Source organism: Podarcis vaucheri (assembly GCF_965113315.1).
Source record: "Podarcis vaucheri genome assembly, chromosome: 4".
NCBI classification, from domain to species: Eukaryota; Metazoa; Chordata; class Lepidosauria; order Squamata; family Lacertidae; genus Podarcis; species Podarcis vaucheri.
In genome coordinates, this window is record NC_138762.1 from 49,180,451 (window position 1) to 49,208,391 (window position 27,941).

The window sequence follows — 27,941 nt, forward strand, 5'->3', positions numbered from 1 at the left end:
GTTTAATTCCATTTTCAAGTAAAGAAGTCTTGAGGTTCTGTTGATTATTAAATTAATAAAATAAAATCATGCTTCAGAAACAATGTTTCTGATCATTGGCTTTCCTTAACAAATGAGCTCATGTTTTCCTGTAGCTCAAGTATTAACAATAGATTTTCTTCTTTATATATCTAATTCCTTACAAGGGACACAGGGAAGGAACTAATGTACACTGAACAGTCCAACATGCTAATGGATTTAGGTTAGGACATATAGAGCCCTGCTTAGTTATGGAACTGAAGAAAATAAAATGGGATAAGAACACTGAAGCTTAGATGAAATTTGTCTTTCGTAAATGCCTGTTTGGAATTTCTACAGCACTAACTTGGAGGGGCCAAGATCCCCCCACAATTCCAGCCTGAATGGCCACCCCTATTACCACAGCTAGATCTGGGTCAACAGAAGTGTTGGGTTTCTTCCCAAAGAATTCTGTAATAACTTTACGTATTCTTGGAATTCGGGTGGAGCCTCCAACTAATACAATCTCATCTACTTCAGTCTTGTGTAGATGTCCTTCTTTCAATACCTGCTTAATGGGAACAAGAATCTTCTCAAAAAGGTCTTCATTTAATGTCTCAAAGAGTTTCCGGGAAATTTCTGTTTCAAAGATAACTTTTTTCCAAGGGACGTTAAGACTGCCCTTCAGGTCCTCATTCATCCCTGTTTCGATTTCTGAAGGGACATTTTCATGTTTGCTGTATACCTTGTTCTCTTCCTTCAAGGGTTCATGTTGGTCCTTCCGCTGTGGCATAGTAAGAGAAATTCTGATTGTGGAAGAGTTGTGAACTGTCAAGTTCAATTTGACAGCTTCTACAGCCTGTCTGAGTCTATGTATCTCTTCCTTTTTAGAAGGCAGAGAGCCATATGTGTGATGCATCTCATCATATAGGTATTGCATCAGTCGCTGATTGAAGTCCTGTCCTCCAAGTTTGTTGTTACCTAAAATACAAAGCCGACATACAGACAACTCACAGCAATTGAAGACAATGATATGCATAGCTTAGAAGCATAGAACTGAGGAGTTGGAAGAGACCATGAGGGTCATCTAGTCCAACCCCCTACATGACCCCATGACTCCAAAATTAAGAGTCTCTTGCTCCACTGAATGAGCTATCTCATAAAACAGGTGGTTTCACTGAGCCCTTGAGAAGCTGCCACAGACAGCTGGTTGGCTGTACTGAGCTTGGTGCATCAAAACCTGGCTTAAGCTAGTCACAAGTATAGGTTTATTTGGAAGCAAGTTCCACAAAAAAAAATCATGCTCACTGTCCAGAAAATATATTAGGAATAAATGGGACACACAAAAATTAAGGCCAATAACTCGCATCTCTGACCTCTATGTCCACCTCATCACAGGGAAGACTCACAGATTTATTTATTTTCTTTATATCCCTCCTTTCTTCCAGTACAGGACCCAAGGCATTCATTCATGACCCGTTTATTGCAACATCAAGTGTTAATTTGCATGCATGGGCAGGCCATCACAAATGCAGCACCTCGGACAGGACTTCTACATCTTTCCATGTAATCTTAACTACAGCATTTTTCAATGAAGTCAGTTCACATATTCAGCTACCAGTGAGAAGCATGAGTGTATCCAATGGTATACAAGCAGGGAGGAAAGATGTAGAACCAACCTACAGCTTGCCGTATTAGACCTGCCAAGTAAAATTATTTTAGTGACTCAAACCCTAGCATTAAAGACTCTTTTTTACCTGCCATGGCTCGGGTCAGAAACATCCCTCCTTGCTTGTTCAGCAGAGAAACATCCAACGTTCCTCCACCCAAGTCTACGACCAGAACATTAGAAACATCAACCTTGTGGAGACCATATGCCATGGCTGCTGCAGTGGGTTCATTAATTACCCGCAAGATTTCCAGTCCTTCAAAAGATAAAATAAGTTATCAATATTTATATTTTTGCCTCCTATTCCATCTAGTAAAATAATGATTCTAAAACAAATATGGCGACTGAGTAGAAATTTAAGTATAAAATTATTAATGCTTGTAGACTTGTGCCTAACTCTCCTTCAGACAACAAATGGTTGTGTATTTGTTTCCAACCCTGCTTGTCATTCTGGAGCAATTTCATTCACAATTTCTAACGCTGCACAAGTCAAAGCAAAAGACAAGTCAATGTTGACCTACTATTATATATGCTCCAAGTATGGCATTATGAAAATAAACTGAGTTTAGCAAGAATACAAGGGGAAATGTGAATCACCTGCAAGTCTTGCTGCTTTAATAGTGTAGTTTCGTTGTCTTTCATCAAACTCTGCTGGCACTGAAATAACTGCTCTGGAAACAGGCATTCCAAGGTAGTCCTCCGACATCCTCTTCAATTTCAAAAGGAGTTGAGAACCAATATATTCTGGTGTTACATTATAAGTCTCATTGGTTGCAATAGAAAATTCAGCAGCTCCCTTGTTATTAATAATCTGAGAAACAAGAGAAAAGCAGAATCTTTAAGCTGCTATCACGTACATATGAGTGAGTGGACCCGCCTGTACACAGAATTACTCACTCAATTCTGAGTGAACATGCATAAGAGTGTGCTGCTAAGAAGTAAAATTCCTTATTTATTCCTTATATTTATATAGCCACCTCATGACAGTTCTTTGGGTGGCTCACACAGCAAAAAAGTATACTCTAAAACAAAATTAAAACTCCATATGTATAGGAACCACAGAAACATGCCAGAATTCATCATAGAGGCTTTATTTTTTTAAAAGGATTTGTCTGAACTAGACATTACCTGAAATCACATGATTTAATTAATATTTAAGAGTGGTGTAAATTTAAGCAGTTCCCAGCAGCACAAAATATAAAACATACTCGTCTTTGTACGAAGCACTTCTAACCACAAGGCCTCAGCTTCACCTATTCCTAGAACAAATGAATCATCTCACGTCTTCTAACTTGTTACACAGCAGTGAGAATTGTGGGCATCAAACACTCATTGGCAGTCAGCTGGCAAACAAAACATTAAGCTCACCTTAAATGGGTATCTGCGGCTCTCACTTATCAATTCTTTTGGCGTGAAGAGCTTCCCTATAAATCGCTTAGCGTCATACACAGTGTTCTGTGGGTTTGAATCTGCCAGCTCTAGCCCATCATATCCCACATAAATATCTCCCTCTGTGAATGACACTATGCTTGGAATGCTGTTGTGCCCACTTTCATCAGGAATCACTTTCACCTGCCCTGTGCCAGGAAGGAAAACGCCAACTGAGCAATATGTGGTGCCAAGGTCAACCCCTATTACTTTTGGTGTGGGCATAGGTAAATACTGTTGGGCCAGGTATCCAGCTAATAAAAGTGTCAAAATAGCAGAACCTGAAAGGAAAGAAAGAAAAATTAAAAGTCAGAAAATTAATGCCAGAAGAAGTTAACAAGACTATCCATTTTTTCCCATAGAATCATAGAGTTGGAAGGGATCCTGAGGGTCATCTAGGCCAACCCCCTGCAATGCAGGAATCTCAACTAGATCATACACAGCAGGTACAATTTTTAGAACAGCTATTGTGTCATTCATAAATTATATTTTTTAAAAAAGCTAAAGACCCCCAAACCATTTAGATTTTAATACACTCCATGGTCATTTTAGCTGCGTCTACTCTAGCTCTATAATATCATTTTTGAACTGTACATAATATTCCAAAAGGGGTGCATTATGGATTTGAATCAGAACATTTTGATACTGCCAGTTTTATTTTTAATTCCTTTTCTAATAATCCTAGCACATAGTGTCTTTTTCACAGCTGCCTCACACTGTTGGCATTTTCACTGTGCTATCCACTCAAATAAAATCTTTCTGATGAGTCATGGGCACTGCCAGTTCTTTGAAACAGGTCCATCAAGCCTTTTTCCAGTATTGGCAGATGGCAAACACATTGCCTGTGTAACAAACTCCAAACTAGAAAAACAATGAAAGGCACCCTCCTAGAGAAAACCAATAACTTTCATCCTCTCCTTCTTCAACTGCTTCACTAAACACCCCTCTTACTGTGACTCTACATATCACTGATCAGTTTCCCAGAAGCAAAATTACAGATACTGAAGTCTGCAAAGGAAGTGCTTTAACACTCTCATCCCCTAAGTCCAGGACCATCCGGAGGCAAAGCAGCAAATGAATAGCAGTGACACTGGTCAAATTATTTTGGTACCGGAAGCAGAAAATCCCACAAGTGCCTCTCCCCCTCCTGGGCAGCGAAGATACTATATACATGCAAAACCATTTGTAACTTTTCATGATACCAAAGATCAGACGCCTGAGGTGATCACTTTTTTTCCTGGTTGGCAGCAGCTCCACCCCTCCCCCTCATCATAATTTATTATTTATACCCCACCCATCTGGCTGGGTTTCCCCAGCCACTCTGGGTGGCTTCCAACCGAATATTAAAAACAATACAGCGTCAGGCATTAAAAACTTCCCTAAACAGGGCCGCCTTCAGTTGTCTTTTAAAAGTAAAATAGTTGTTTATTGCCTTGACATCTGGTGGGAGGGCGTTCCACAGGGCAGGCGCCACTACCGAGAAGGCCCTCTGCCTGGTTCCCTGTAACCTCACTTCTTGCAGCGAGGGAACCGCCAGAAGGCTCTCGGAACTGGACCTCAGTGTCCGGGCCAGTATATACCACAATACAAAAGCCTAAAAATCAGCAGAACTGTCCTACTGGGTCAGACAAATAACTCATCTGGTCCAGCGTCTTGAGCCCAAAGGGTCCCACCAGATGCCTCCACGATTCATAGAATTGTAGAGTTGGGAGGGACTCGAGGGTCATCTAGTCCAACCCGACACGTGTAACCAGAGACAGAAGAACACAGATCTCCTGCACTTTCAGTAGTTGTGCAGCATTCCCTTTCCTACACAGCGATTTAGTGGGGGAGGGGAGTTCTGTCCTCTTTTGCCTCAAGCCACCCTAAAAGCAGCGCATGAAGGCGACGTCCCTCCCCGCGGCTGGCATTCAAACGCACAGGTAGACTGCCTCTGGAACTGGAGGCTCCCTTCAGACACCTCCAATGCCCTGCGTGTACTCAAAAGCTTTCATTTTAGCTTCGAGTATTCCGGCGTAGAGCCCTGGGTTTCAGCGGCGGATCTAGGCCGAGGTCCCGCCCCCCCCAAAAAAAGCAGCGGGAGGCAGACAGGCAGGCGAGAATTTAGGGGGGGTCTTAACGAGGCGCAGAGGCTGACACAACCACCGACCCGCTTTCACTCACCCAGCACCGTCATCTCCCCGGCCATTTTCGAAACTTCTCGCTGCCCTGGCCCGGTCCTATAAGGCTCCGCCTGTTGTTATGCGTGACACTCGCCGGCTTCCTGGGCCGCTTACCCGTGTGATGACTGTACCTTCGCCGCTTGGAGGGGGGGGAACCTCGCGCGGCGCGGCGCATGCTGGGAAATGTAGTTCCTCTCGTCATAAAACCCCAGCGCAGTCCGTAAGCAGAGAAACTACAATGCCCGCCAGCCAAGCAACTCGCCGGCGCGCACTCTTACGTGCAGCGCTGATCCCTCCCCTCAACACACGTCACCCAATCCGTGCGAAGGGGCTGATGGGACGTGGGAGGAACTTTCTGGTGACGTGCAGAGGAAGAAGGAAGAAGGGTCTGTTATGACAGCCCTTCCTGCGCTTTGCCTGTCGGGAATGGTAGTTTGTTGTCTTAGCTGCTGCGTAGTTTTCCTGATGCTTATCGTTAAAGTTTTTGTTTAGTTTGCTTCTGGTAAGTTGTATCAGCCAGTCTCCACTCCCCCGTCCCCCTTTGTAATAGTTAAGGACTCAAAGCCCACCATATGCCACGGGGTCCCCCTTCCTTCCCGCCTAAAGGCATTTTTGGATTTTCCAGAGGATGCTTAGAAGCATTTACAGGGAATGCCATTTTCAGAGCTGTGGGCTGAGCCAGTAGAGGGCGAGAGTGGAAGTGCTTGGAAGCAGCTCAATGCTACAGCCTGTTCCTGTGAGTAGGTAGCTTCTTTCATGGGATTTGGAGCCCTGGTCGCCCCAGGATTCCCAGACACGTTGAAAAGCCTAGCTCTGTGTTTTTGTTTATTTATTGCATTTACATACCACCTTTATATCCAAGCTGCTAAAGGTGCCACTCTTTAGCCATGAGTTTCATGACTGAGTGGGGATTCAAATCCTGGTCTCCCAAATTCTAGCCCGATGTTCTAATAATCACTGTTTTTAAGGCTGCCCAGACGAAATATATTAAAGTATTAATATAATATAAGCATTAAATTGAGTTTTACATCACAGCAGTCTTTACATGTCAATGAAATGCTTTATGTTGACAAAAACATATTGACAAGCACATCTTTTTAGATACAAAACCACCCTCCAGGACCTTCCATAGGAGAAATTGTGATGAAAATAACACTCTGGGAGTAGCCATCTTGCATTTTCAGCCACACAACTTTTTCCTCACCTTTTTGGAGAGGGTAACCCCAGCCCAATTAATTTTTTTCTTCCTTTTAACTCAAAAAATCAGCTGTCAAACAATGGACAAAGGCATACTATTCTGACTGTCTTAGGAACCAGAAGCAACAAAGAATTTTGTGGCTCCTTAAAGACTTACATATTTTTTGTATCACATATTTTTTGTGGACTAGAATTCACTCCTTTGGATGTGTGACATTGGTGGGCATACATTAAGTACAGAGAAAAAAATATAAGGCAGGAAAGCTGCATTGTATAAGCAGTTATACTCATTTCCCACTAGGTGTCAGAATATTGCTGGAGATGTGGATTTGATAGGACAGTTTTGAAGTGTTTCAGATTCATAGAGAGCATATTAACCTTTGGTAATCTTTATCCAAATTTTTGCAGATGCATAAATCATAAAGAAGCCTCATCATTTTCTGCCTATTATATTTAATTCTCTAGGTCTAACAAATTCACTGAACCTTCCTATGAAATCATTCTGGAAGCTGACAATGAAATCCATTCTTTCATTTCCACATTTACAGTCACGACGTTAACGTCATGTTAGCCACAGTGGTTATTTTCTGGGTGAATATTCCATGAAGACAGTAGGTCCTTCACAAGTGCAGTCAAAACCATATGTTGCAAATCTTGTGTCTAAATTCAATTTATGCAATGGTGGATGCTTTCAGATTTCTTTTTTTAAACAATCCTGATGCATTCAGCAACCACTGTTATAATAGTATTTCAAGTTGGCAGGAATGTTGCATGCATATGGCGAGGGTTGGGTTGCTCTTAAGTAAGAGACGGAGTTAAATATTCTCCTTTTCACTTAAAGGGAAGACCCCCCCTACCCACTTTCAAAACTCATTTTTCTTCCTGCTCCACTGTTTGGAAAGAGTTGGGGTGAGGCTAAATTGCATCTTCAGGGTTCAGATGGCTGATTTGAAAGGTGGTTGTGGCAGCTTGTTAATGCCAGAGGCCCCAAGCAGAGAGCAGTCAAGATCTCATGAGAGAGACAAAGGCAGGGAATAGGCACTGTTTCATTGTGACAACTGGTTCTTCAAGGACAGTTATGGGCAACCTGTGGTCCTCCAAATGTTGGTGGACTTCCAAATCCCATCATTCCTAGCCAGTGTGATCATTGTCAGGAATGATGGGAATTGTAGTCCAACAATTTGGAGGTCCATAGGTTCCCCAAACCTGCTCAAGGGAGAGACAAGTGGTGGTGGTCAGCTATTCCTCCAGCAACCCAGCAGTTGCTCTCTTCCTCCTCCTCCTTCCCTGCTCTTCCCCATAGTAGGTACTTTGGATGTAGAGAGATGTCCATCCTCAATGTGCTTTTGCCTGGGTGTGAATTTCTGTTATGATGTCCAAGAAGAGAGGCACCAGCTACAGAGCTCACCTCTAGTTTCCTTTAAGTTTCTCTCCCCATCATCAACGACCTCCCCCCCCCCCCCAAAGTAAAGTGGGCAGCTTCAAGGCTCATATGTAGCGACCAGTTTCCCTGCTCTCTCTATAGTATATTAATATTAACCTTGAGTTGTGTTGGCATGTACAGCTTAAAAGCAAGGAGATGGGAAGTTGATTGGTGTCTTATGATGAGCTCTAAATGATAGATGCTCTGACCTACTTAATAGATGCTGAATATTTTAGGATATTTCCAGACATGGCTTCTAGCTGCAGAGTGGAATGCAATTTTTCTTGAGCATCTGAAGATACACAGACAATAGCCACAGCCTGCCTACTGCATCAGAAGATTTTTGTGTAAGAAATCTTTTTATGTTTCCATTGTAATAAGAAGCAGGACTATTTATTAGTGATGAAATTCATTATCTGTGAATTTCATAGAGATCTTAAGCACAGAATTACCAGTTTAACAGCAAAATCATATGAGCCAGTGTTAGGTAGACCAATGGCCCGACTGGTATAAGGCAGCTTATATAAGAGTAAAAGATAAAGGGACCCCTGACCATTAGGTCCAGTCACGGACGGCTCTGTGGTTACGGCGCTCATCTCACTTTATTGGCTGAGGGAGCCGGCATACAGTTTCCAGGTCATGTGGCCAGCATGACTAAGCCACTTCTGGCGAACCAGAGCAGCGCACGGAAATGCCGTTTACCTTCCTGCCAGAGTGGTACCTATTTATCTACTTGCACTGGTGTGCTTTCGAACTGCTAGGTGGGCAGGAGGTGGGACCGAACAACGGGAGCTCACCCCGTCGCGGGGATTCGAACCGCCGACCTTCTGATTGGCAAGCCCTAGGCTCTGTGGTTTAACCCACAGCACCACCTGCATCTCTCTCTCATATAAGCGTAAGATACCATTAAAAGACAACAACTTAGAAGTCTTTTGACAGTCATGGCAATAGCTCTATGTGCACACATGTCTCTTTAAACTGAGTGGGGAACTTCAGGCCTAGGGACTAAATATGGTCCTCCAGGCCCCTCTCTTGGGACTCTGCCCAGGCCATGTGCCCATGCCCTCTGTGACTGCTGTTACCTAAAAACTGTTACTACATCTTTGGTTGAGAGGATGGAGGTGGATGGTGATGTGCAGAAACTTCTTTTTGCATGGTTGGAACTTTGACTGCTATACAAAGTTAAGAGTTGTGTTCATTGTTCTATACACTTTTACCTCTTGCCCAACCCACTACTGACATGTGACAACTACGTACCACTTCATTTCCCAAATAACTGCCCTGTGAACCGGTTGTCAATCGCCCTGAGATCTATGGATGAAGGGAGGTATAATAATAATAATAATAATAATAATAATAATAATAATAATAATAATATACTATACTATACAAGTCAATGTCCCTCCCTTGTTGGTTCATACTGAATCTTCTTCTTGGCAGATACAGTGGTACCTCAGGTTAAGTACTTAATTCGTTCCGGAGGTCTGTACTTAACCTGAAACTGTTCTTAACCTGAAGCACCACTTTAGCTAATGGGGCCTTCTGCTGCTGCTGCGCCGCTGGAGCACGATTTCTGTTCTCATCCTGAAGCAAAGTTCTTAACCTGAAGCACTATTTCTGGGTTAGCGGAGTCTGTAACCTGAAGCATATGTAACCTGAAGTGTATGTAACCCGAGGTACCATTGTACTAGGTTCCAGGCAAGGAACCAGAGTTGTTGTAGCTGTATTCCCACTTAACAAACAACAGGTACAAAGCCAGAAGGGCTATGGGCATAAACGTAGTGGGTTACTTACAAATAGCCATATTTATGTTCAGATCCTGTGAGCATTAATGGGGTGGGATTGTCATTGTTCTCTAAAGTAGGCAACTAGCACCACACCGAGTGGCGGGGAGAAGTCAGGCATGTGAAACCATCTCTGGATTGCATTCATAAGCTTTCAGGTGGTTAATATTGTGCCGAATGTTGGTATTAGAAGTTGCAGTTACTCTTAACAAACACCATAATATACAGGAATAGCTGTGCCTTTGGCATAGTTTAGAGACAACATGTTTCATTATGTTCAGCCTTCATTTTATTTATTGTTTGCTGTTTAATGTTTATTCTAGGCGCTGTACAGAGTTTAAGCAACAAAAAAGTTCTTTGCCTGTGTCTCACAATCACAACCTCTGTGACTTTCAGGCAGAGGTGAGAGGTGTCATTAGTATGTGAACATCCATCATTATTTTACAGTAGGATATAGTTAATCAATGCATAGTGAGATAATGATTAATAAGGGATAATGCCCCGTTGGAATTGTTAAAAACCCAATCAATTTTTTATCATTCTCTAGGTATGGTCACGTAGAAACTATTAGACACTGTGTAAGACAATCTGTGAAGGCGCAGAAAGTCCAGCTCCAGTAGACCTCCTTGTAATTAGTAAAGTGAAAACTTCCAACTCATCAGCATAAGTCAAGGTCCTTAGTGCTATTGCTTTATATCTTTCCAGAAATCTCTAGTCATTTGGCATCCAGTTTGCTTTAGCTGTAGCCTCTGCTAAGACTTTCAACATACCTGGAGGGTTCTTAGAGCTATTTCTGACAATACTGATGGAATCATTCCGACATTAGTCAGATTATTCTTACAAGAAAAGCAAAAATGTTACCCACAACTTGTCTCATTTTCTCAGCATCACTCGCCCGTATGCTGTCATGTGAGTAGCAAGTGTCTGTTTTGCCTGGAGAAAAAGTTTGTTGAAAGCAGATACTGTAAACCTGCATTCCTTGCAGAGAGGCTGTACACCTCTCTTGAACATGATCTAGCTGTAAAAATAGAAGCAACTCTTTACTGCACAAACTGCAGAACAATAAAAATATCCAGCCAGGCTCTCTACCTTTGTTCTGCCTGGCTGGAGTTTATAGGCCCATTGGGTTGCATCTTAGCTCTTTATGTAACTTGCCATTACTATGTTCTCTGTCCCAATTCTTGGTTTATTGTATATGCCATTTAGTGTATGTCTGTATGTGTTAGAGAAATCCTCCGCTATGCCTCTGAATAATTATGCATTAAGGGAACTTACACTTACTGAAAATTTTACAGCGTTTATCAGCTGCAGATTCCAATTCACTAATTTGTTGTTTAGTCATTTAGTCGTGTCCGACTCTTCGTGACCCCATGGACCAGAGCACGCCAGGCACTCCTGTCTTCCACTGCCTCCCGCAGTTTGGTCAAACTCATGCTGGTAGCTTCAAGAACACCATCCAACCATCTCATTCTCTGTCGTCCCCTTCTCCTTGTGCCCTCCATCTTTCCCAACATCAGGGTCTTTCCCAGGGAGTCTTCTCTTCTCATGAGGTGGCCAAAGTACTAGAGCCTCAGCTTCAGGATCTGTCCTTCCGGTGAGCACTCAAGGCTGATTTCCTTCAGAATTGAGAGGTTTGATCTTCTTGCAGTCCATGGGACTCTCAAGAGTCTCCTCCAGCACCATAATTCAAAAGCATCAATTCTTCGGCGTTCTTTATGGTCCAGCTCTCACTTCCATACATCACTATTGGGAACACTAAAGCTTTAACTATAGGCATGGATAGGAAACCTAGTTCTATAATGTAAAACTCCCTTACTGCCCTGTCCTATAGTCCTCCTGTCTCTGAAGCTCTTTTACACCTGGACTTTTACTCTTCAAGCTGCCTTCCCAATAAATGCCAGGACAAACATGTGATTGGCCAACGTGAAAAGCCTGCAACCTGAAGTGCCATATCTGCGCGTGTGTGTGGCGTGATTTAGCGCTACTGTCCATGCGCAAGCAGCAAAACCCGGAAGTAACCCTTTCTGGTACTTCTGGGTCACCGCGGAATGCAACCTGAAAAAACGTAACATGAAGCGGATGTAACATGAGGTATGACAGTATTTTGATTGTTGCCATCCAACTGCTACAGCTTATCAGCAAAGCATACAGTTTCCCTAAATGAGTCACATTTGTCCTGTTTCTTGACACCACACTCCGTTTGCATTTTCCCAGTGGGTCTGTTCCCACCCTCAGACATTTTCTGCCCTCATCAACAGCTACTTTCTCCCACTGCAGTCAACTTCATTTATAGCTCACCCTTTGCCTTGTGGGTTACACACAGCTCAATATAATTAAACCACGTACTACATAAATATTAAATGGCAGGGATAGTCTCATCTCATCTTCCACTGCTAAGGTAAAGGGACCCCTGACCGTTAGGTCCAGTTGTGACCGACTGGGGTCACGGCGCTTATCTTGCTTTACTGGCCGAGGGAGCCGGCGTACAGCTTCCAGGTCATGTGGCCAGCATGACTAAGCCGCTTCTGGCGAACCAGAGCAGCGCACGGAAACGCCATTTACCTTCCCACTGGAGCGGTACCTATTTATCTACTTGTACTTCATGCTTTCGAACTGCTAGGTGGGCAGGAGCAGGGACCGAGCAACGGGCACTCACCCCATCGCAGGGATTCAAACCGCAGACCTTCTGACCGGCAAGCCCAAGAGGCTCAGTGGTTTAACCCACAGTGCCACCCGCGCTTGATCTGGCAATGAAATGTATAAAATAAAATTACATGGCCAGGTGCACTCAGAGGAGAGGGCATTTCACAACCTAGGAGCCACCACAGGTAAGGCCCTCTCATGCACTGCTGCCCCATGAACAGAGGACAACAGAACTGTCAACAGGACGTCCCATACAGATGTCAGCAGTTGGGCATTTCTATATGGGAAGAGGTGCTCCTTCAGATATTTGGGACCCAAGCTGACTGGGCTTTTTATGTCAATGTATGTACTAGAACTGCTCATGATGCTGACATAAATCCATGGATTTTATTGTATCATTATTTTTTTATCTTTTTAAATAAAATACTTAATTAAAAAAACCATTTAAATTTAGCACACACTGTTTCTTTAAGATAAAAGCAGTCACCAAGTGGTGAGTCCAAATCAGCTATGAGCTATGTAGCTGGTAGATGAATGGAAATCTTTCCTGTCCTCACATTTCCCTGTTCAAAATTATCCCTCTCCTTCCACTGCTACTAGCTCATGTGCTATTAGGAGAAAACGCAGACACAGCCCAGGTACCTGTCTGTCCGTCCACACACTGCTGTGGTTTAGGACAAAGTATCTGTAGATGGAGAACAAGTTGATTTCCCCTTTGCCCCCTTCCATTTCTCCACTCTCCTGAAGTGGCTTTTCATTCTTAAAAATGGTGTTGGGGTTCAGTCACATGTATTTGCATGCAGTGTGTACTTAACGCCTTTCCCTATTTCTTTTTGAGATGAGTCCACTTTGGATCTCACTGTTTCTTCCTGTTCTTTGACCGCCATGGAGTCCTCTTTCAGTGTGACATGTACAGCTATACCTAGCAGGTTCATTCCAGTCTAAACACCCACAACATAAAGATGGTCAAAGATATTGCAATTGATTTGTATGCTGTCTGTGCAAAAGATTAGGCTTTCTGGATGATGTATTCGTCACAAATGAATCAGCTTTTCCATATGTGTTTTTCCTCTGTTATTATTGCAATTTAAAACAAATGCTTTTAAACTGCTGTTAAATTTAAATTATTCCATCTAAGTATTGCTTTCTAGTTTTCCATCTCAGCAGACACTGTTCCATTTGAATAGCAAAATGGACACTGAATCAGGGTAGTTAGAGACAGAAAAGCCCTATTAGGCTAGAGTCCATCACCCAGTAAGTGCAGGATGTAATACCTTGACAGAGGCCATATCAGATATTAAATTGATATAGTACATAAGCGCTCCACATTAACTGCAATTATAAAGAAAGAGGACAGCCAGGGAGTGAAATGTTCATTGGAATAATAGTTTAGTAATCCTGAAAGCAAGAGGCAATATCCAGCAGATTAGTACATGAAAGAGTCTATAAAATATAGTAGAGATGGGCTATATATATATATATATATATATGCTTTCGTAGATTTTCACGGGTACAGGAATGCAGGTTTTGGTGTCTTCGGGTGTCTTCCCGTGTAAGAGTCGGGGTGTCTGGGCGACGTTTCGACGAGGTCTCACTCGTCATCTTCAGGCTGGTGCTTTCGGCTTCTTGTTACTGGAACAGAGCAGAGTCTGGTGTTTGAGTTCCTATAAATACTGTTGAGGGGTGTGGTGTATAGCCTCCAACGTTCTGGGCAGAGAGGAAGTTCCTAGATTAGTGTGCCTTTTCTTCTTTTGTTCCTTAATTACTTGAGGGATATCTTGGGTGATTTCATGAGTGATATTCTGAATACCACTGGGTGGGTCATTAAGTGTAGATTGGTTGCTAAAGCTTTTGTGTCTTGACCTCTTGAGCTTGTGAAGAGTTTTTCTGAGAAGATGGCTGTGCTGCATTTAGTTGTGCTCTGGCTTGGCTTCGTGTATAGGGGCGAGCTGTGGTTTTGTGCCTTGTGCCAGCCAGATCTGTGTAGGGATTGCAGGGGGGTGCAGCATCCGGAGGTGCCACTATAGTTTGGCTACTGGATGGAGTCTGTAATATGTCTGTGGAGAGGGTCTGGGTTTGGGTCTGGTGTGGTTGATTGGTGACGGTGTTCTGTGTGCCTCTGGTTCTGGTGTCGGTTTTTGTGGGGAGGGCTAATTTCCAGATGTCTGGCAGGCGGGACGTGTCGTCACGCTTGTTCATGTTGTGAGGGTGTTTCTCTATCTCGATGGCTTCCATGATTATTCTCTTGTGGTGATGTTCCATGTTAAAGAGCAATTTGGAATCTGCAAAATTAATTTCGTGTCCTGTTTCTTTCATGTGTTGGAAAAGAGAGGAAGTTTTTTCTTCTTTTTTGACGGCATTCTTGTGTTCTGCGATACGTGCATTTATTCGTCTGTTTGTTTGTCCAATGTACGTGGCTGGGCAGACTTTGCAGGGTATTTCATAGACCCCTTGGTTTTCCAGCTGGATTTTGTCTTTTGGGTTTCTGAGGATATTGGCTATTTTTTGGTTGGTGCAGAAGGCTGTTTTGATATTGTGTTTATGGAGGATTTTGCTGATTTTGTCTGTAGTGCCCTTGATATAAGGAAGGAGGGCCATGCCATTGTTTTCTTCTGTGTCTTGGTTTTTGGGGGGTGTTTCTTTTTGGATTAGCTTCGTAACCCTGTTTTTCTGGTATCCATTGGCGATTAACCCAAATACATCCTGGACCTGACCAACCACTGCCTAACCAACACGTACTTCATCCACAATGGACAAAGATACAAACAGATAGAAGGAGCACCTATGGGATCACCCCTCTCACCGGTCATCGCAAATTTGTACATGGAACACTTTGAAACCAATGCTTTAGACAAGTCAGAACACAAACCCAAACTTTGGCTCAGATATGTTGACGACACCTTTGTAATTTGGCCACACGGGAAAGAAAAACTAGATAGCTTCCTCACACATCTCAACAGCCTACACCCCAAAATACAATTCACTATGGAAATAGAAGACAACAACCAACTCCCCTTTCTTGACGTCCTAATCTACAAAAAACCTGATGGCTCCCTAGGACACACTATCTACCGGAAAAAAACACACACCAACCGCTACTTACATGCACAATCACACCACCACCCTGCACAAATAAACTCCGTAGCCAAGACTCTCATCTCCAGAACCAAACGCCTGGCTGACAAAGACCACTTGACAACTGAGTTACAGAATCTCTCAAATGTGTTAATCGCCAATGGATACCAGAAAAACAGGGTTACGAAGCTAATCCAAAAAGAAACACCCCCCAAAAACCAAGACACAGAAGAAAACAATGGCATGGCCCTCCTTCCTTATATCAAGGGCACTACAGACAAAATCAGCAAAATCCTCCATAAACACAATATCAAAACAGCCTTCTGCACCAACCAAAAAATAGCCAATATCCTCAGAAACCCAAAAGACAAAATCCAGCTGGAAAACCAAGGGGTCTATGAAATACCCTGCAAAGTCTGCCCAGCCACGTACATTGGACAAACAAACAGACGAATAAATGCACGTATCGCAGAACACAAGAATGCCGTCAAAAAAGAAGAAAAAACTTCCTCTCTTTTCCAACACATGAAAGAAACAGGACACGAAATTAATTTTGCAGATTCCAAATTGCTCTTTAACATGGAACATCACCACAAGAGAATAATCATGGAAGCCATCGAGATAGAGAAACACCCTCACAACATGAACAAGCGTGACGACACGTCCCGCCTGCCAGACATCTGGAAATTAGCCCTCCCCACAAAAACCGACACCAGAACCAGAGGCACACAGAACGCCGTCACCAATCAACCACACCAGACCCAAACCCAGACCCTCTCCACAGACATATTACAGACTCCATCCAGTAGCCAAACTATAGTGGCACCTCCGGATGCTGCACCCCCCTGCAATCCCTACACAGATCTGGCTGGCACAAGGCACAAAACCACAGCTCGCCCCTATACACGAAGCCAAGCCAGAGCACAACTAAATGCAGCACAGCCATCTTCTCAGAAAAACTCTTCACAAGCTCAAGAGGTCAAGACACAAAAGCTTTAGCAACCAATCTACACTTAATGACCCACCCAGTGGTATTCAGAATATCACTCATGAAATCACCCAAGATATCCCTCAAGTAATTAAGGAACAAAAGAAGAAAAGGCACACTAATCTAGGAACTTCCTCTCTGCCCAGAACGTTGGAGGCTATACACCACACCCCTCAACAGTATTTATAGGAACTCAAACACCAGACTCTGCTCTGTTCCAGTAACAAGAAGCCGAAAGCACCAGCCTGAAGATGACGAGTGAGACCTCGTCGAAACGTCGCCCAGACACCCCGACTCTTACACGGGAAGACACCCGAAGACACCAAAACCTGCATATATATATATATATATATATATATGGTGACATATATATATATATATATGCACTTATGCATTTCCAGTATAAACTCCAATATATGTCACCTTATTTAAGCATCATTTCTATAAAAATGGTAGATGACTCCCAGGTTGTTGTCTTGCCACCTTACCAAGCAGGTCTGAGCTTGGTTAATGACTGCCTGGCTACCACATGTACACTGCCTTGGGCTCCATAATGGAAGAAAGGTGGTGTGTGTGTGTGTGTGTGTGTGTGTGTGTGTGTAGCCATTCTCACTGCTACATACACTGTGTAGTCAAATATATAGCAAATATATAAGTTGTTTTGTCTAGAGTGCTCTTTGTTCTCAATTTTTTAACTGATGGTTTTAAGGAGGGAGCATTCAGTGAATATGCTGCAGGGGTAGCCAGTATGGTGTCTGGAGGATATTTGTGGGACTACCAGCTCCCATCATCCATACCTAATAGGTATGCTAGCTGGGGCTGATGGGAGTTTCAGTCCAACCACAGCTGGAGGGGAACCACATTGGCTATGCTGGATTAAAGGTTGAGAATAGCTGGTCTAGCCATTGGACGTGAATTTTGTGTTGATAGTGCAGGTTACAAAAAAAACAACACATTCTGGTAAAGAATGTTGTCAAAAATATTTCTGTAATGCAGGGGAGTTGTCAGTTTTCCCGAGAAACCGCGGTGACTTCCTTGCTGAAAGGTTTTGAATTTCAGCATTCTGTAGCTGCAGTGGCTATCATAAATTTGGATATTGAGCTGGGGAGCTGCAGCTACCTTGGAGATAATTGATTTCCTCCCTGAAGTAATTTAGTAGTGTTCACTTCAGAGAACATCTTTCTGATTATTGACTCTGTATTATTAGTCGTTTGCAAAATTATTGCTATAGCTACGAAAGAACGTCACAGTTCTCTCCAACTTTGGCACCTTTCCTTGGGGTTTGCTTTTTCTGCCAAGCTGGCTTTATTAATCTTGTGCTTGCAAAGAGAAGCTGGTCTCTCTCTCTCTCCACACTCCCCACCTCAGAGAAATAGGAATTCTGGCATCTTGGTTCTTTTGTGAGCCCATGCATTGATCTTAGAACTACTACCATCTCATGTAAAAAGTGCTTTGAAAGAGTCAATGCCAGTTATCTTTTTGGAGTAATCACCTTCCAGCAAAGCAAGGAATATTTACCATTGACTCCAATATGTAAAAGGTTGCTTGCGCTCTTGTGGACAAGTCACTTACTCTATGCAGTGTGTATGCATTTCTACCTGTGAATAAATTCTCAAGACCTCCATTAAAAAAAATATCTTATAGGCAGAAAGTCTGGGACAGGTACATAATCCTGCCAGTAGCAATACCCAACATGGAGCCATTCCCCCTGCCTTGCAAGCTTAGCACCCTATGTTAGGAGGCCACTGCTTGACAAGGGCAAGCCCTCCTTCCCAGTCTTTAGCAACCTAGACCACCTCTGTGCACAGCTTACTCCTCACCATCAGCAGGCAGCTGGGCCTGATACAGAAGACAAGCTGAGACCTAGTAAGTCACATTAATTCCAGTGCTAATCTAGTACAGTACATAAATCTAGCAGTCCTAAGGGCTTGATTGACATCCTGCATTTGACTGAAAGTCTGAAACAAAAACCAAGGATTGTCAGGCATAGGGGGACTGTTTTCAACTTAATAGGTCCCAAGTTGGGTTGGCCCAGTGACAGATGCTGGAAGTATCCCATCTCTGCTTAGGGCTGGCTGAAGACATTTTACCACCTGAGGCAACTGTTGGTTGCAAAATGAGTGCTGCATGTAAATCAGGTTCCATGGAAGGTCACAAAGAATACTGGGTGCACTAATGGGAGTGCTGTATTAGCTGTACTGGTGTGCCTGCACAGCTCTTACCTTGTCCATTCCAGGAAGTGACAGTGATGTCACTGCTAGAAGGTTATTGCTGCAACTTCACCCAACCAGCTGAGGGCTTGAGGAAAGAACAGAGCAGAGTTGGTGAGGGGTGTGGCCTGGAGAAAATTCTGAGGGTTGGATGGAGATGCCTGGAGGGCTTTATTAGACCCGTGGGGTGGAGGTTTCCCATCCCGTCTTATAGAATCAGAATTGTAGAGCTGGAAGGACCACAAAGGTTATCTAATTCAACCTCCTGCAATGCAGGAATCTTGTCCTATGTGGGACCCAAACCCACAACCATGAGATTAAGAGACTCATGTTCTACCAACTGAGCTATGTAAACAACTCCTTGGGTGCCATTTTACCTCCTTCCCATCTTGAAACTTAGCCACTGATCTTTCTGAGCTTTGCAGACCTTTCTTGTGACTTACCAGATCAAGCACAGCTCCTCATCTACATCTGCCAACCTCAGAGGCACAATGAATTTCCTGGGTTTGAAAGAGGGAAACAAAAGGACTGTCAAGCAACTGTCAGGCATAATGCTTTGAGGGTCCTTAATTGTGCTGGCCCAGCCTCACAGATAAGATATTGTGAGTTCTGGGTTCTCTTTGAAGATTTGTGCCAAAAAGAGTGGGAAAGACTACCCTGTTCCAAACTGAGATGAGCCCATCACAGCACGGAAGGAAACTGAAGTGGAAATCAAACTTCTAGCATTTTTCTTGAACAGTCACCCTCTGTTCTAAAGCTACATATTTGGGTGTGACCTGTACAGCCTTCTCATTCTGTATCTCCAGTAGAAGAGAGTTGGGTGCTGAATGGCTTCAGTACTTCCTGTTTCTGACAGTTCTCAAATTTTTCTCCTAATAAAATTAAACATTTTCCTTGTTGCATCTTAAGGCCAGTACAACTTGCTTAGTGCTTGTGCACTAATGAGAATAATTGGCCCATGTCTTTGGTGTAGCAGCACTTTGCATATTTGAAGACGATAATGCCTCCCTTCTGTCTTCTTTCCCCTTGAATGATGAGGCTCCAGTCCCTTAAGCTTCCTTCAGAACTGTTATTTACTGACTCCATCATCATTTCTGTTGCTCTCATCTGAACTCGCTTCAGCTTTTCTCTCTCCCCGCTAAAATGTGGTGCCCCACATGGCATGCAGCTCTCCAAATGAGGCCTGCTGGTGCCAAGTCAAATACAAAAAGCCAAAGTCCATTCCAAGCTGTACAGGCTCAGTGCCAAATGTAGCAGAATAATTACCTCCCTTGTTTGTTTGTTTTTAACATGTGATATTACTATTAAGGCAAACCACCGTCATATTGTACTGTTGGCCCTTATTCATTTTATCTATTTTTTCTCTTCATCAGTGGATATAATCATTCCAACTTACTTTAAGAAAAAAGCAACCATCTAACCATTGATTCTATCTGCTCTTGGAATGTCCAGTGGGTTACTAGGTAGTATGAAGTTGTGCATATGAGGTTATTAGTCACCAGGCTGATTGTGTGGTGATGATTTTATTTTATATATTGATAGTTCACCTTGACAGAACCTTCACAATGTGGCTTAAAACACATACAGTCACCCAGCGTGGCTGGGGAAACTCAACCAGATGGACGGTGTATAAATAATAATAATAATAATAATAATAATAATAATAATAATAATACAGAACACCAATTAAAAACAATTAAGTTGAAAACAATTCTTAAAAACCAAGTAGCAGGAACTACAATCTATCAAACCTGTATTATCTTTAAAAAAGAAAAGAACAACAGCTATCATCAGCATTTGCTTTATTCACAGAAGTGGCTCAGAGCAATGCACAATGCAAAAATAAAGACTAAAATCCCAAATAAAAGCATGAATAAAAGAAGAACCACCAATCAATCCTCATCCATAAAATGTATATAAAAGGGCAGACCCAACTCAACTCTCCTCACTAAAAAGAAGAGCAGAAGGACAGGCCAGAAACATACCTAAATGCCTTTAAATTCCACTTGAAAGAAACCAATCCAGATTAGCAGGTTTTTCCAGTCTAATCTATTTGACCTCATTTATCCCAGAACTGCCTCAAGACACTAGCTCAGGATTTCAGCTGCCTCCCTGAGATTAGTAGATGGAACATAGAGTTGTGTGTCATCCACATACTGGTGACACCTCAGTCCAAACCTCTAGCTGACCTCACTTAGTGGTTCCATGTAGATGCTAAAGCAGTTCAAGATGTTAACCATCTCCCAACTGCTATCTCATTTAGCATACATAATTGAGACCTTAGTTCCAGATTGATATTCCCAGAGCCAATCTCCTGTTAGCCAGTCTCTGACTTGGCTTTCATCACTTGGGAACGTCTAATCACTTTGTCTAATCACTAAGAGTTTAAATCTTAAACTGGAGGAGGGCTTGGAACCAGAGGGCTCTTGCTTTCTGTTTGTTTGCTTCTATGCTGCTTGGAAGACACACACTGAGCTGCAGCTGTTAAGTGCAATGAGGAAGGAAGTTAAACGAATAATAGAGAATAATAGAGAATTTGTTGAACTGAATTGCATGTTGTGTAAAAGCACTGAAAATAAAGAACATTTGTTATATTCATAATTTGATATCTTGCTTATGTAGGTTCATCCTCAGCACAGAAACCTTGCATTGGTGGTAAAGCCCTTGTAAGCAATCAGCATGTCTAGGATTGAACTCTAAGGCATTTTTAAAACGCCTAAACTATTATGGAAGATTTTTCCTCCCCAGTGCGGACTTCTGGCTCAATTTCCAGAGTCTTGTGTGTGCTGCTACATTGTTTCATTGTCTTCCCTATATCTCTTAACAACAAGCAGAGCAAAAGATTTCTCTGAAGATTGATGCCTGCAATTAACTGAATTACTTCAACAGGGTGTAGCTACAACAGATTGAAAATGGGGCCAGCCACTGTGCCAGTGGCTGGCTGATGATCCTGCTGTGCCAATAGTGGGAGAGAGAGAAAATATTTGCCAGCTCTCAGTGAAGGAGTTCCTGCTGTGACAGCAGATCTGGCTTGTGTGCTTGATTTAATGTCCCCAATTACCATATCTTTGTAATTATGATCCGTGTCTGATGAGGATGGTGGAACCTTTAAGGCCTTGAGCAGAGGATCTCAGAGTCTTATAAGGATATAATGTCTTCCATTGATCTTCCTGCTTTAATGTTTCATCAACTCTGTAACCAATTGATCATTCCTTGAATAAAAACTGTAACATTACTGTATGCCAACACTTGTGATTCATTTTCACTTAGCTAATCAAAATGTTGTTCCACAAGACCCTGATGATGTTCAAGATGCTTTGTAGGAGGTATTGCCTGAATCCAAACTGGCTGCCTCAGATGGCATATTTCTTGAAGCCTTATCAAAATATAAGACATGAGTTATTAATCATACTTTCTTCTCTGAAAAGGCTCTCAGGTGGTCCACTGAGCTGTCTCACTGCTGTTTTTGCCAGTTAATAAGATAACTTATTTAATGCTTTTTGTAGGAAAAGATAGCTAACACATAAGGATCTCTAACACATACAAATATACAGTGCTAGTAATCTTTGTGAAATCAAGGAACGGTTCTGAGCAAATCCCATTGCAACCATTTTACGTTGTTGCCCTGATTCAGCAAAAGTTACCCTTAAGCTGACATGCGCTTTAACCAAGATTCATCCTTGGCTCTATAGCTCATGGTTTATCTGGAGGAGACAGACCATGAGCTTGGGTTCAGACAACATGTTAAGCTGAACCATAGCTTAGCTCACAGCAGCAGGACTGAAACCAAACCAGCAGCCACAATCTTCTCTCCAGAATCTGCCATGCTTGCCCATATACACGAAGTCATGGTTTGGCTTACCAGTGCATGCAGACCACCTCTGTGTGCAGAAGCTGAATGCAAATACACATCTGGGTCTACATTTGATATTGTTGTAGACTAATGAGGTTGGGACAGGAGAGGGTTGATGGAGCCAAAGGACTATTTGAAGTTTTTGTCAAACCTGCTGACCAGGCTCTGAGAGCTTAAGGTTAGACAATTGCTGTTTGAGACAGGACCATCTTGGATGGACCGTCTTGGAAAGTTCTGAATAAGAAAAAGCTGATCCGAGAAGAGAACAACCTTTCCCCCACCCCTAGCCAAGGTTGTTTTAATATAGATATGGCTCTTTTCACATACACATCACTAGATTAAAACGCATTTAGCTGGAGGATTGTGGTTTTACTTGGAGACTGACAGAGACACAGTCAGTAGAACATGAGGCTCTTCATCTTAGGGTCATGAGTTGATACCTCATGCTCCATTGCCAGAGGTAGACTAGATGACCCTTATGTTCCATGCCAACTCTACACTTCTATGATTCTACTACAGATGAATTTAGAAAATAATTGCCTATCTTGTTCAGCCATATTATTTGCTTATTTATTTAGCAAGTTGTTTAGATCACTTAATCAAAAAATAAATCTAGAATTCGATACTATTACACTGGCTGTAGCAAAATTCCTCTCAGAGGCAGTGAAAATCAGAAATTCGTATGTACAGGCGAAAGCTCCTCTGTTGGCTAGCATGGCTGATTTTACACCTTAATAACTGTTGATATTTATTATTGTTGTATGTATATTTTGGGTCTGTGGACCGCAACAAAGCTGTGTGTGGGTTTACAGAAAATAAACAAAATGTCCATGATACAATATTGTTTAAAACCCACAGACTTTGAAAAATCACTTGAGGTTTCAGTAGATGAGATGACCAGCTGACTTATGATTACATTCCTCTGTTGAATTTATTGAGAGGTAAACTGGCAAAAGTCTGAATATTGGTGGTTTGATAAAACAAGGACCACATTGTTAAAAAGAATGCAGTCAACCCAGCCATTGCTTTGGGGGGGGGGGATAGTCCTTGGTTTAAATAGTTAGACACAGCAAATAGTATTTAAAACACAAATACATAGTGATTAATAAAAATGAAGGGCTATAGTACTTTGCCCTGTCAAGAAGAATGGAGATGGAGAGCAATGTCAAGCTGCGAGGTTTGAACTCTGAAATTATATTGGTCCAATTTGTCTGAATGGGTCTTGCAGTGCATTGATTTAGCTGAACTTTCCCTTAACTCCAGAGTTCCCCAGAGCTTGTGATTTGTCTTGGAATAACCCCCAATAGTTTATATTTTTAAAACTCTGGTTACGTATTTGTAGGAATTCATTAAGGTCTGTGCCCTCATCTGTCCTTTGCTGGCCACTTGGAAGTACTTCAAAATTATATTGAGGCTTTTGGGACTCCTAACTCCTTGTAATCCGGAATATGTGATTTATTAAAAAAAAGATGCCAACTGCCACATTGAATTATATTTGTTTTCAGAAATATCAGATCAGCATCTAAAATACTTTTAAAACAAACAAAAGAAACCAAGCACTGACCTGAATTAGTTTCACTGATTTCTTTGAAAATGATTCTGTGTCAGGGTTTATATAAGACATTGCAGGTATTTGTAAAAACATGCTGATTTTGAAGTCTTGCTGTCCTGCTTATTTTTACATAGCTAAGTCAACCCATCTGGATATTCTTTTACAGAGGCTTTCTCTGTAGTAAACCAGTTTTGTATTGCACTGTTTTAATGGATTTTCAATTGTATTTCTGTATTTTATTGTCTTGTAAATCACTTTGGGACTTCTTTCGGGTACATGACGTGTTATGTAAGTTTAAGATACGAAAACTTAATAATAAACATTTGGTGATCTTCTAACGCATATAAAAATGTAACTCCCTAGTCATTTTAATAACAGAAAAAGAGCCCTGCAGGATAAGATCAAAGACTCATCTAGTCCAGCATCTTGTTCTCACACGGGCCAACCAGATGCCTATGAGAAACCTGTAAATGGGACATGATCACAGAAGCACTCTTCTCACTTGTGATTTGCAGCAGTACTGTCTCCAACAGTGGAAGTAGAACATATCCATCATGACTAGTAGTCACCAATAGACCCATTCTTGATCAAGTTGTCTGTCCCCCTTTAGAGCCATCCAAGTTGGTAGCTGCCGCTGCATCTTGTCATAGTGAATTCCATAAAGGTAAAGGGACCCCCGACCATTAGGTACAGTTGTGGCCGACTCTGGGGTTGCGGCGCTCATCTTGCTTTACTGGCCGAGGGAGCTGGCGTACAGCTTCCAGGTCATGTGGCCAGCATGACTAAGCCGCTTCTGGCGAACCAGAGCAGCGCACGGAAACGCCATTTACCTTCCCGCTAGAGCAGTACCTATTTATCTACTTGCACTTTGACGTGCTTTCGAACTGCTAGGTTGGCAGGAGCAGGGACCGAACAACAGGAGCTCCGTCCCCCGTCACGGGGATTCGAACTGCCGACCTTCTGATCAGCAAGTCCTAGGCTCCGTGGTTTAACCCACAGCACCACCCGCATCCAGTGAATTCCATAGTTTAGTTTAAATATGCACTGTACCAAACCGTTCAGGGAGGCTACATTGATAGAAAAGGCACTTCACTTCAGAAGTTTTTCCTCCACCTGGGAGGGGCCAGAGGAACCTTGTGACTTCTGGGGTGGGGAGGTAAATGTACATCCCACAGACCCACTTTGTATCCACATTGACGCTTCATTCAGAAAATGAGCAAAGAGGTCTTGAGTTATGTTAGAACATTTTCAAGGCTAGGCTAGCGTGCCAAGTATTGGAAAAGATGACTTGGGTTGACTTCACTGAATTAAAAAAATGACTGTATGAACTGACTCTAATACTATCCCAGATAATAAATTTTGTACCCACCAAAGGAAGATTGGAAGTGGGTTGCCAGGTCACCATTACTTTGGCCGTGGCAAGGGCACACCAGATGCTGAAAGAAGTCATGTGTTTCTTGAACAATATAAAATAAAATTCTGTGGTTCACTGTAGGGGAAAAAACATTTTGAAACTGCTGATCTAAAGAAACAAAGATTCAGCAGAAACGCTAATGATGACACAGCAATCAGACCAAACGCTCTTTCAAATTACCTGCCTTTACAGTTTCCCTTTTTTCCCCTTTCCCCTTTTCTTTTTTGGCGAGGATAGGGTTCTGTACCTTCCCAGACCAATACTCCTGACTTCAACCAATTGCTTTTGCTTCAATTATTTCTAAACCACTGATGGGCCTTTCAATTAGTGCTGCTTGCATAATTCCACACAAGGGCTTCCAAAGCTGCCCATTACATGGCAAATATTCCTCCTGATTAAGCAAAGGAAGCACTTGATTGACTTTTGCTATAAATGCTGACATTCTGAGGCCAAAGATAAAACCCATTTACAATCTTGAAAGCATTGGGGCTATCTTTAGGAAAGATTTCAACTTCAAGAGAGGTGTTGGCATGTCTTGGATTAATGTGCATGTCTTAAAGTCTTTGTATGCCAACACACTGCGGACCTCTGCTTTCCTGACATGGTTATATGGTGTGCCAGATAATGAAATCTTACGTTAAAGTTGCAGAAAAGTGCACCCAGTAGATGCCAAAGACTTTGTGTGTTTCAGAATGATCTATAACATGAAACATGGGGTATTCTGGGAGAAAAGTGTTTTCAACTTCTTTGTGTACCAAGCGGCACAGAATGGGGGAAAAAAAGGTTCTCTGCTGGGTTTATTTTAGTATAAGCACGTTAACTAGAATTGAAGTTAATTGACCTTTATATAATGGTTACACAGGACAGTACTTACGCTGTGCACATAGAGAGCAAGTTTATTTGAAAAGCAAATTGCATTAATTGACATTCATTGTGCAGCTTTCTGTTGTTTATTGCTAGCCGCTCATGTGAATAGTTTGTTGACGGTATAGATAGGACAAACATTTGTTTCTGATAAATAGGATTTTCAGTTGAGTAGGTTTTAATTGGATGAGTAGTACCTAGGCTTTTGTTTGAAATTATAAGGTACTGTATAGTGTGGAGCTAATCAATTCATGTAGAATTTTAAATGCTGAACATAACTTTTGAGAACTGCTGGCTTTTAATATCAAAACTCTTTGTCACTTCCACAACAATAAAGCACTTTTCTTCCCATGTTCATTTTAAAGCTTTGGGTACTGGTGCTATTTGCACAAGCTAAGTTCTCCTGGTTTAGACTATAATTATTTCAAGGTTTTTATTTATTTTATATATTGCATTTATATCCCACCTTTTTTCTCTAAGGAGCTGAAGGTGGCAAACATGGTTCTCTCCTTCCTTATTTAATCTCCACCACAACCCTGTGAAGGTTAGTGACCTTCATGGCCAAGGGGGGATTTGAATCATGTTCTCCCAGGTCCTCGTCTGACAATGGCTTTCTACCCACATCCTTTAAGTCTGTTTTCCAATACCTGTCTGGCTCCACCAAAATATTGCAAGTGGCTGGACTAGACAGTGTACAGCAGGGGATGGTCAGTGACCAGGGCATTGGGGTATTGGGGAAAAGTGGATTTTGCTAACCACTAGTTCCAGTGGTGGAGTGTGTTTCCATGCTGCCTGGGGCAGCTGTGTGTGCCCACACGTTTGCGCACGCATGCCAGGGGCAGGGTGGAGAACAAACGGAGCCCATCGCTCATACTCAGCCCTCGCTGCCACTGGAGCGACACCAGCCCCAAGCTGAATGGCAGTTGTGCCCTTCTCGCACCACCCTCCCCAGATCTGAGCCTTGCGAGGCTGCTTGGGGAGGGCTGTGCGGGGATGCCACAACTGCTTTGGGACTACACCTGTTTTGGGACTACACCTTCCATCACCCTTAGCTAACAGGACCAGTGGTCAAGGATGGTAGGAGTTGTAGTCCTAAAACACCTGGAGGGTTGAGTTTGCCGATGCCTGGATCACAGCCTCTGTTCCTTGCCTGCTGTGCACCTGAATATATTGTGAGTAACTTGTGCAGTCCCATATCTCACATCCTGCTCTAATACAGAATTCACTTTTGGGGGGTCTTAGCTTGGAAGTTAGCACCTTGTTAGCCAGGTTCTACTTCTTTCAGGTAATACTAACCAGGTATTAATTCTTTATTATGGGTGGCAGTCAACTACATTTTACTCAAATTAGACCCATTGAGATCAATGGACTTAATGTGGACATGTTCATTAAATTCAGTGGTTCTACTCCGAGTACAAAATTAGTTGCATATCACCCTTGGTTATTGCTTTAATATTTGGAAACTTGCAATCATGTACATGGGGCAATTCACACTAGTTCTTCCAAACGGAGTTGGTTGCAAAGACAACAGTTGTGTGAAAGGCATCTGCATACTTCTACCACAAATTGGTTCCAGGCTTCCAAATATAAGAGAACCACAGAAAAGAACATATTCCATGCCAACATGGAAGCACCTGATAAAGTCTGAACCTGCCAGCTTCTGGCAGGTTCATTAGCGGAGA

General features: G+C 42.5%; 1 protein-coding gene and 1 long non-coding RNA gene across 2 annotated transcripts; one reads left to right on the plus strand and one right to left on the minus strand.

The window, feature by feature from the left end:
• Positions 1-304: 304 nt before the first annotated feature.
• HSPA13 (heat shock protein family A (Hsp70) member 13) lies at positions 305-5,415 on the minus strand. Its single transcript, XM_082220752.1, has 5 exons — positions 5,258-5,415; positions 3,035-3,375; positions 2,264-2,477; positions 1,755-1,922; positions 305-978 (listed from the first exon to the last, which is right to left on the minus strand). Exons 1-5 carry the CDS (start codon positions 5,280-5,282, stop codon positions 311-313), a joined length of 1,416 nt encoding a protein of 471 aa, XP_082076878.1. The 5' UTR covers positions 5,283-5,415; the 3' UTR covers positions 305-310.
• A 204-nt stretch (positions 5,416-5,619) lies between these two features.
• On the plus strand, positions 5,620-21,956 carry LOC309531377. The gene is made up of 3 exons (XR_014219272.1): positions 5,620-5,758; positions 8,113-8,223; positions 21,466-21,956. It is a non-coding gene; the product is annotated as an uncharacterized lncRNA (long non-coding RNA).
• Positions 21,957-27,941: the final 5,985 nt, after the last annotated feature.

Bases quoted from the DNA above. Each gene is read 5' to 3' on its own strand.
- HSPA13 (XM_082220752.1), bottom strand. From the start codon at position 5,282: ATGGCCGGGGAGATGACGGTGCTGG. The intron at 3,376-5,257 runs GTGAGTGAAAGC...CTTTCCTTTCAG, and splicing joins CGGGGAGATGACGGTGCTGG to GTTCTGCTATTTTGACACTT. The intron at 979-1,754 runs GTAAAAAAGAGT...TTTGTATTTTAG, and splicing joins TCTGACCCGAGCCATGGCAG to GTAACAACAAACTTGGAGGA.